Source organism: Erpetoichthys calabaricus, chromosome 6 (assembly GCF_900747795.2).
Source record: "Erpetoichthys calabaricus chromosome 6, fErpCal1.3, whole genome shotgun sequence".
NCBI classification, from domain to species: domain Eukaryota; kingdom Metazoa; phylum Chordata; class Cladistia; order Polypteriformes; family Polypteridae; genus Erpetoichthys; species Erpetoichthys calabaricus.
The window spans coordinates 169,765,702-169,775,996 of NC_041399.2; the positions used below are offsets into that span (position 1 = coordinate 169,765,702).

Consider the following 10,295-nt stretch of genomic DNA (forward strand, 5'->3'; position numbering starts at 1 on the left):
CTACAGGGTAAGGGTTAGGAATGAATTTGGGTTGGGCGGGGTAGAAAGTACATAAGTCATGATTCCAGCTGGGATCAAGGATTTGGAATTTCAGGGAGGGATCAAACCCGAAATTCCATACCTGGCTATACCTATGCTTCACCCTCAAAGTCACGTTCAACAACAGACTGCAGAAAGAGACACCAGTGATTCTTCTGTCTCAGATAATTCTAATATTAAAACACTTTTTTTAGAGAATTTGTGCTGAGTCTGTTATAACTTAAACTCCACTGGATAACTTTGGAAATCTTATTTTAAATAACTTAAACATTGTTAAATGCAGCAAAAAAGTAGGATTCAACAGCCAAATCTCTCAGTTCTACATAACAAACAAGTTGTAAGAAAAAGGTGTTACACGTCTTTATGTGGTACTCATTGACTGTATCTGGAATTCCAACTTTTACCATTAGCTCAAAGTTTTAATGTATAATAAAATGGACAGTTTAAAAAATTATCTAAAAAAGTACAGTACACTCCATTTAGCTACATTGTTTGGGGGCTGAAGGCCCAATTGCAGGTAAGCGAAGACTGCAAATTAGCGGAGTTAAATTATAATAGACTGTGAGCCATGTGCTTCATGCTAGGTACATACTTTATGCATGTATTGCGTCACTGTGGTCACCTATTTATAAAGGACTCGCCTAACTGCAGTGCCTACAGCTAAGGAATAAACACAACGTATTGTAACTGACCAGCCTCAAATATAGTTTAATCGTCTAATGTAGTCAAATTAGATTACAGTACATGCCTTGCCGGTCTACAGCTGCTAATTTTCAATTAAGTAATGTCATCATTTACTCAGTGTTAGTTCACACGCAACGAAAATAATCTGTTATTGTTGTCTGTGCCTGGTTCAGACGATGGTCATAAATTTGGCTGGACAGTGCATAAAACGTTTTGTATGAATCACAGCCAGTTGACTCTAGGTAGGCTCGTATAAAATCCAAGCTCTTCACTGCATTAGCGAATGTCAGTGCCATGGCAGGTGCAGTCTGAACGTCATCGACGTCGGCCGCGTCCAGTCTCTCCTCCTCTTCTAGTTGATTAGCAGCTGGAGTAGATGCTTTCAGGCTTTCACATATCTCTTCGTCTGTTTTATCTGCACGTGTTGCAGCATTACTGTCAATTTCAACGAAACGATCGAAATCATTAGTTGGCATTCCATCAGGCAGCTGTAGCCCCACGCTGCTGCTATTGCCCACAACTGCTGCTGAGGCACCCGGAACTGGGATAGTGCTATCTCCCTCCACAGCTTTCACAAAGCTTGCCTGTCTGTAGCAGTTAACAATTGTTGACGTACTGACATGACTCCATGCATCCTTCTGCATGTGCAAACTGTCAAGTAGCGTCAGCTTATGGGCCAGCTCAATTGCTCTCATTGTTTCATTGTCACCTAGATCCATGATAGCCATCAGACGGCGAAGCATGAGGGATTGGTAATTTCGCTTGAAATTTGCTATTATGCCTTGGTCAATGGGTTGAATTAAGCTTGTTGTGTTGGGCGGCATAAAAACGAGCTTGATGTTTGTCAGTCTGATATCATCACTCTGTGCTGCACAGTCATCACACAGCAAAACAATTTGTTGTCTTTTAGACCACATTGAATTGTTCAGCTTCTTCAGCCACTGCAGCCAACCTTCACTGGTCATCCATGCGTTGCAATTTGCCTCATATGCCACTGAAAGTTTCTTGACGTTTTTGAAGCACCTTGGCTCTTTGCTTTTCCCTATTACCAGTGGCGGCAGCTTTTCTGATCCATCCATATTACAGGCCAGTAGCAGAGTCAGTCTGTCTTTTGGCACTTTATTCCCAGCAGCTTCATGGTGTTTAAACGTTAATGTTCCCTCGGGTATGGCACGCCAATAAAGCCCAGTTTCGTCAGCATTGAAGATATCATGTTCATCATACTCTTTGATGATGTCAGGAAGAACTTCAACTATCCAACGCTCTGCACCAGATTCATCAATGTCCTGCGTTTCCCCATGTTGCTGTTTAAACTGGATATTTTCTCGTTGCTTCCAGCGCTCTGGCCATCCATTTGTAGCATTAAATCCCTCTATACCAAAGCTAACATCAAGCTGATTGGCTTTTCAATCAACATCAGTCCGCTAACTGGCAGCTGTGTGCTTCTAGCTTGGCTGAACCAACGCAACAAAGCAACTTCAACATCCTCAGATTTTCCTGCCCGTTTTCTTTTTTGGTCAGGATTAGCAGTTTTTTTTCCAGTCATCAATCACCTGCTGCTGTTGCTTAACAATGCAACAGATTTGACTTGGATGAACACCGAAGTGCTTAGCAAAAGACACTTGACTTTCCTTACTATCAATTCATTCTAACACTTCTACTCTATCCGGTAATGACAGGGCTTTTAACGTTTTTGAAGTCTTACACGCTGCCATATTAGACTAGACCTAATGTAACGATACTCCAGGAACTTTTCAAAAAACTAAATTATGTCGATCAGTTGATGTTCTTTTCAAATCTGTCGGCTTTCTAAGTTACTGAAATAACAGACACTGCCCACGCATATGCCTGGCACTGTCGACTGGTGTCGTCTCTCTCTGTACAGTATATCAACTACAGTCGACTCCACTTGCATGCACGTTGGTTGAGCGCACACTCCGCCTAGTTGCACATGACTTGCACGGTCTCTATTTGCATAAAGTCAAGTGCAGTCGACTCCACTTAAGTGCACATGGTGATCTCGTTAGCGAGGTCGTGCACTTAAACGGAGTAGACTGTACAGTAGCGGAAAATGGACTTGCACAGCCATTGCAGCTATCCGAAGCCAACTGACCTGAAAATTATGAAATGGGAATATTAGTAGCATTACAGCAAACCGGAAATTACAGATAAGCGAATTGCCACTAACCGAATGCAGTTAGCAATGGAGTGTATAGCGAAAAAAATAGGCCCAAAACCTGCATTGCAGCTAGGTGGAGATTGCAGCTAATTGAATTGTAGGTAAGTGGAGTTGACTATACTGGCAATAGCAGCAACATATATAAGATCGCAGTTTACTGTACTTGTTTTCTTAGGAAAATTTTAATTGCAGTCTGCCTCAGAACTAAGGAAACAGATAACCAGTCTGCCTCTGATCGACTGATCGTGCTACGCCTTATCCTACATTTCACAAAATGATGACTTCTCTTGCATATTAAATTTTTTATACATATAGCTCTCATTGACCTACTCTCTTTCCACCAAAGCATATTTATCTGTTCAATTAATACAATAAGCTTGATAACTCCCTTCATCCAAACAAATGCATATAAAATTTTTCCTATGTCCAACATTCAGTGTTCAGTGCTCATATATTACCTAGCGCAAGGAGAACTTGAGCTATTCTGCACAGTAGAAGACAGCCACAAGCAAGGTAGAACTTCAGAAGTAGGGGACAAGCATCATCAGTGCATTGATCTTTTAAGTAAAACCATCATTTTGCAGTTTTATTCAGCACTTTTCTTCTTTTGTTGTTAAGAAATGAGTCATTAAAAACAACAAACTTTTACATGTACAAATGTTGTAGTCTAGCACAGCAGTCTCCAAGGTTTTTTGCAGCAAAGACGGATTTTATGTAAGGCAATTTTCCATGGACTGGCCGTCGTGCACGCATAATAATGCATGTTTTAATGCTTTGTCTCTATGTGCCAAAGCAGTTTTGAAGGCTTCATGACCTCATTGGATAGCCGGTTGCCACATATTATACAAAGCGGGCTTGGGACATGTGAATCGCCTGTCGCAATAAACCTGTAATTTAAGTAGAACTCTTCGTATTTTCTTTTAAACTCAGCTTTCTTTTTGTTGCCAGTCTTAGAGTCTTCTTCTGTCTTATCATTGGGTATTTCCCCTTTTTCAATGAAACTCTCCAGAAATGTTTGTTTTTTACACATTTTAGGTAGGGTTAGCTTGTGGGCTTAATTTATTGGGCATCAAAACTGTGATAGAGACAAGTGTGGGAAAGAGGCACAGATGGAAGTGATGGAGAGATTGTTGAATGACAAGTGGTCACAGTTATTGAAAGTTATCAACAGTTTATTGTACACCACAAACAAATCAATCTTCATGCATATCCAAACATTACTTAATATTGCCACCCCTCCTGCTTTCTTAACTACAATGGCTGTCAAGGTACATAAACAACAGAACACAGTCACTGTTCTAAATCCTACCTCTTTAGCTTTGTTCCATATTTCAAAATACATGAACAAGGTTACTTAAATATTTTCTTTAAACACATTTAAAAATTAAACATTATATCAACAGTTCAACATAGCCTGCCATATCGAGAGGTTTAAATGCTCTTGTACATGCATCTTTGCCTGAATGTGCAGCTGCTATGAAAATATCACATTCTTGTTCAAACACACGTCAATTCTCTGCGACACTGCCATCAAACACCAGCAGTTCGGGTCTGCGAAATCCTTCTGCCATGCCGTCAATGTATATTAAATTACGTTTGCTCATTGTGCTTAGTTACGGAGGACTTCTTCACCATGTTGAATGATGAGTGTCACAGTTATTGCAAGTTATCAACAGTTTATTGTACACCACAAGCAAATCAATCTGCACACACATCCTTACTGAATACCACCCTCCATACTTCCTTAACTACAGTGGCTGTTAAGGTACATAAACAACAGAACATAGTCACTGTTTTACGGAGATGATCTGGTCATTTTTACTTTCTCCTATACATAGTATATAGAGAAAGTAAAGGAATTGTGAAAAAATTCAACCTTGAGATTTTGATGAATCTTAACGTTTCAGACCTTCCAGGGTCTGAAAATTTCATTTTTAAAATTCTGTCTGTCTGTCTGTTTCTAAACAGGATAACTTGAAAATGCTTTGACTTTGGTCAATGAGATTTTGTACACCTGCTTTATATCAAAAATAAGGAATCCTATCAACTTTTGGGCCACTTCTGGTAACCAGAAGTGGTACTTTAACTGAATATTATTGGTAATTTTCAAGTAAACTATGGTTATAATTACAGATACATGATTCAAATTGTGTATAGATATTTATAATGATAAAAAGCAAACAGATATGAAATTTGAGAAAAATTACTTATATTACTCATATGTAGTATTTTATTTAAACAACCATCCAAATTTTTTATATCATGGAAATATAAATGTGTACACAATATTAAAAACTGTATTCAATATAACGCATATTCTTTCAATAACTGTTATTAATTTTGCTTTATTTTATACATCATCAGTTTAACAATAACGTGTAAACATTGAACATGCCATGTAAATATAACTATGTAATGGGAACAATAAGCTGCTATGTCCCCATTGTGTTCCTGGTAATAAATTTAATTTTAGAATTTTTTTTTTATTTACGCCATCATTTTCATAATTAAATTAGGCTAAATGCAGTTTTACCTATAGCAATTATTGCAAAAAATATTATATAATGCTAACACTTTTTCTTTGTTTTTAGATGACTACTACTCTTTTTACTTTGCTTGTAATCTAGGTAATGCATATGTAATCATGAAAAAATTCCACCATTTTTGACCTCCCTAAGTGCGAAAATATCATTTTAATATAAAGTTTGATTATAAATAGAGATAAATGATTGTGTATCGATATTATCAATTAGTTATGACGATAAACAAAGAGATATGATATTGGAGAAATATTGCACAATTGGAAGTGGTTCTGATGACCTTTTCCTCTATCTCATTATACAAGAAAGTCGACAGGAGCACACTTTCGATTTTTCAAAATAAAACACCCTGCTGACTCTGATAGTCATTAAAATGGAAAAAAATAAAAAGTGGGGGCACGGTGGCGCAGTGGGTAGCGCTGCTGCCTCACAGTTAGGAGACCCAGGTTTGCTTCCCGGGTCCTCCCTGCGTGGAGTTTGCATGTTCTTCCCATGTCTGTGTGGGTTTCCTCTGGGCGCTCCGGTTTCCTCCCACAGTCTAAAGACATGCAGGTTAGGTGGATTGGCGATCCTAAATTGTCCCGAGTGTGTGTGTGTGTGCCCTGTGGTGGGTTGGTGCCCTGCCCGGGGTTTGTTTCCAATCTTACGCCCTGTGTTGTTTGGGCTTGGCTCCAGCAGACCCCCGTGACCCTGTGTAGCCCAGTATCAAATAATCCACTGCCTGGTACCAGTCCATGGCCCGATGGTTGGGGAACTCTGTACTAACAGGTTTTAGAACTTCAAAACTGCCTGTAGGCAAATATAATAAAGTCTCTAAGATGTTGCCCTTTGAAATGGAGGAATGATAGCGTTGAAGAGAAATATTTTAACAGAGAGATAAAATATCAACAATGGAGCAGAATAATTCATGGTCAGGGAATGGGCAGGAGACAAAAACACTGTAAAAGACTATTAAAGAGTAATTGTAAAGCATAAGCAGGATCTGAAAATCAAAGTTGAGGAAATTCATGTTGTGAAAAGATTCTACCTGTAATTAGATATCATGCAATAACTTTGAGTGATATATTGTTGAAAACAGTTTAATCGAAAACTTTTTTATATCCATCCATCCATCCATCCATCCATTATCCAACCCGATATATCCTAACTACAGGGTCACAGGGGTCTGCTGGAGCCAATCCCAGCCAACACAGGACGCAAGGCAGGAAACAAACCCCGGGCAAGGCGCCAGCCCACCGCAGAACTTTTTTATATGAATTGTGAAATGATCTCCTTTTGCAATGCTGCCAAACACATGGATGGCAATGGCCATCATTGTAATAAACATATAGCCACATCCAATGAGCAGAAAATGACAGCACCCACAATAAAATGTCATTCCCAAATGGCACCAAAATGGCAAAAAAATTATTTAAATCAACATAAAAGGAATCTCAGAATACAAAACCTCAAAACATGACATAAGAGTAGAAACAATGAAAATGGCAAACATAGAGCAAAGACCAGTAGCCTGTTTTCATGACTCTTTCAGACTTGTGAATTAATTAACAACTTTAAAGGAACAAAAATGAAAAAAAAAACATCAGTGGAAAAACATTAGCAATCCCCAAAAATACATGAAAGGACATAATTGTATTGCCCTAAAATTCACCTTTGATATTAATTTTCTGAACCTTTTTCTATTACAAGGACCTGAACTTACCCTGGATGGCATGCCAGTCCATCTTAGACCATACTCACTTTTAAGCTCTCATACAAGTCCAATTTAAACTCACCAATTAACCCTGCATATGCACCTTAGGGAAATGAGAGGAAACCAAAGTACTCCAAAAACCCGTGCTATTTAAAGCATGTAATTACAGATTAAGTAAGTAGTGGAAAAAAGTAATTCTACAACTTCATTGTTCAAAATACCAGAAGGTCAAAGTGCTGTCATATCCTTGTATTTGTCGTTCTGGCATTATATTAATGGAACAGAACAAACTGTTTATATTTCCACAAGTACTGTTTGTACTCCAGCTTCAAGCATATTTCAAAGTGCCCACTTTGGACTTTGTAGCATTAAAAAAAATAAATAAATAATCTGAGTTAAATATCAGCCTTTTTTGTTTGTATGGTTCCCAACAATCACTGACGTTCAAAGTGCTGTAGTAACTGTACATACACTTCAGTTTTCTGTACACATTCCATTATTGCTGATGTCACCTGCCAGGAGCATATAATCAAGGCTTGTATCTTTTTAGGAATGAGCCTGTAATTTAAACATCTAGTTTGACAACACTGTCTGCTAAGATAGATTATAATGGCATCTGGCCAGCAAGCCTTTGTAAACAATAGTTCATTCACACGGTCTTGACTGTTTGAAAGAACAAAACCTTAGTGTCTGCAGACTACTATGAGTTCTCTAATATGTATGTATGTATTTATTTATTTCAATTTGAACAACTGTCTGTTAGTTGTAGTATTTTTCTGTAACTGTGAATGGCTGTCTGTATGTCAGCTTTTTCACTGATTTACTTTGATGACACACACCATTCCTTTATTTCTTTTGTAAATTAATAAAGCAAGTTAAATCTGAAACTTTCATTTCGGTTCAAAATCTTAACAAGCGAGACAACTAAAGTGAACCAATAGTGTTACTTGAGAAATAAGTGCTTCTTATTAAGCAATTGGGTTGGAACAAAAACCTGCAGCCACTGCGGCCCTCCAGGAATGACTTTGCCCACCCCTGTGTTAAGCGATTCTCAAGTTTAAGGTACGTCCTCTGGATGTGCTGCAATGCATTATCAGTGATATTACCAAGGGTCATTGGCTGTTTGAGGTCTTTCAGCATCATGCATCCTCACCAAGATGACCCAGCCAAGGCTAATCAGACCCCCAGCCTGCATCACAGCAGCAACTGCCTACAGATATACGTTTCTAATCCAAAGCCACCTAAGTGGCTTTCTTTGCAGCTCCTGACACAATTTTTATGTCTGTCCTCTTTGCAGACACCATAATACCCCACAGAGTTAGTGCCCTGCGAAGCCCTGGCAGCCCACCTGCATTGGCTCACAGTGAGTCTGCTAGCTTTGAATATGACACAACTCTACCATGTCCTGGTACCTGGCACACTTTCTTTCATTTGCTTTTTCAATGTGCTCTTCCCAGTGTACTGTGAGCTGCAAGATGATCAGTTGTTTGATAGCTTCTTACAAGATGATCATGTCTGGATGCAAAGTTGCAATTATGTGCTCTGGAAATCTGTTTTTTGCCTAGGTCCACTTTGAGCTGCCTATCAGAAGCCATAAATAAAATACCAGTGCGTATCACGTGCTGTTAGTGTGGCTTTTCATGAGCCTTGACAAACAAAACGGCCTTCTTTGGAGGATATTGATGTTTACTGTTGTTAATGGTTGTGGCTACACTCGGCCACTGGCATGAGCACCTGGTCAACTAGGCAACTGCTTAGATGATGCTCCAGAGAACTTCTTTCAAAGCACTGAGGATATTTTTTCATCAAATGTGAAGGTTCATTGAGCTAGGGCGATGTTATAAACTGCATGGACAAGGAACTGAACATGATGGGACTGTGCCTGACAGATGTCAGACCAGGTAATAGTGCCCCCTCCCATCTAGTCCTTGCTCCCTGCCGCTTAAGCCCCATCATTCGATTTGTTCTTTCTTCCTCTACATTTACTTGCACTTCTTCCTAAATCAGCTGGTGTCACTCTTTGCCCTTGGCCTTATCAACCAGGATTTTAGGAAAGTAGCCAAGGCCCACTCTACAAGTCACCATAGTTCCCACCAGGGCATGAGCTTCTACTGTAACAGATAGATAGATAGATAGATAGATAGATAGATAGATAGATAGATAGATAGATAGATAGATAGATAGATAGATAGATAGATAGATAGATAGATAGATAGATAGATAGATAGATAGATAGATACTTTATTAATCCTAAGGGGAAATTCACAAATATAACCAACATAACCAACTGCTGGCATCTGCTTCTCTATGAGGACACCAGATTACATTTTACACATATTACACAACTTTTATTTTACAATACATTAATCAAAGATGATTTCAGAATTATTAATATTTAATTTTACACCTGTAACTGTGAAAAATAATACACATGGGACAGTAAAGCAGGAATACAAGACAGATGCAGGTGCTTCTAGTGATAACTGTAAGCAGTCCCTTAACTGTGTCTCTTATTAATTCATCCATCCATTTTCTAACCCAATTTTGACTTGTGAGAGCTGGTGCCTAGTCTAAGCAGGAAACAAATCTGGATACAGGGCCAACTGAGAGGCCCCAGCACACAAATACCATCAGACTGATTTCCTCAAGTAGGACCATTTTTGAGTTGCCAGTAAACCTAACCTGCAAGTCTAGGGATGCACCCAGAAGAAACCTACATACACAAAGAGAGAGCTATAAACTCTGCACTAACAGTAATTAGTTCCAGGACTTTGAAACTGTGTGGAAGTAGTGCTAACTATCGTGTTACATTAGAAGATTAGAACAATCTAGACGAGAACAGGCCATTCAGCCCAACAAAGCTCACCAGTCCTAAACACTTAATTCTTCCAAAATAACATCAAACCTAGTTTTGAAGGTCCCTAAAGTTCTACTGGTTAACACGCTACTTCAATCCACTGTACTTATTCCCTTCATAATTTTAAACTTTTCAATCATGTGTCCACTTACTCTTCTTTTGCTTAAACTGAAAAGGCTCAGCTGTTTTAATCTCTCCTCACAACTCATCCCCCATAGCCCTGGAATCAGCCTAGTCCTGTGATGGCGAACCTTTTAGAGACTAAGTGCCCAAACTGCAACTCAGAACCCACTTATTTATCTC

The 10,295-nt window shown here is 38.9% G+C and overlaps 1 protein-coding gene across 1 annotated transcript; it reads right to left on the minus strand.

Moving 5' to 3' along the window:
* Positions 1-848: 848 nt before the first annotated feature.
* Positions 849-7,166, minus strand: LOC114653130 (tigger transposable element-derived protein 4-like). Its single transcript, XM_051928789.1, has 2 exons — positions 7,145-7,166; positions 849-2,125 (listed from the first exon to the last, which is right to left on the minus strand). The coding sequence occupies exons 1-2, from the start codon at positions 7,164-7,166 to the stop codon at positions 849-851; spliced, it is 1,299 nt and encodes a 432-aa protein (XP_051784749.1).
* Positions 7,167-10,295: the final 3,129 nt, after the last annotated feature.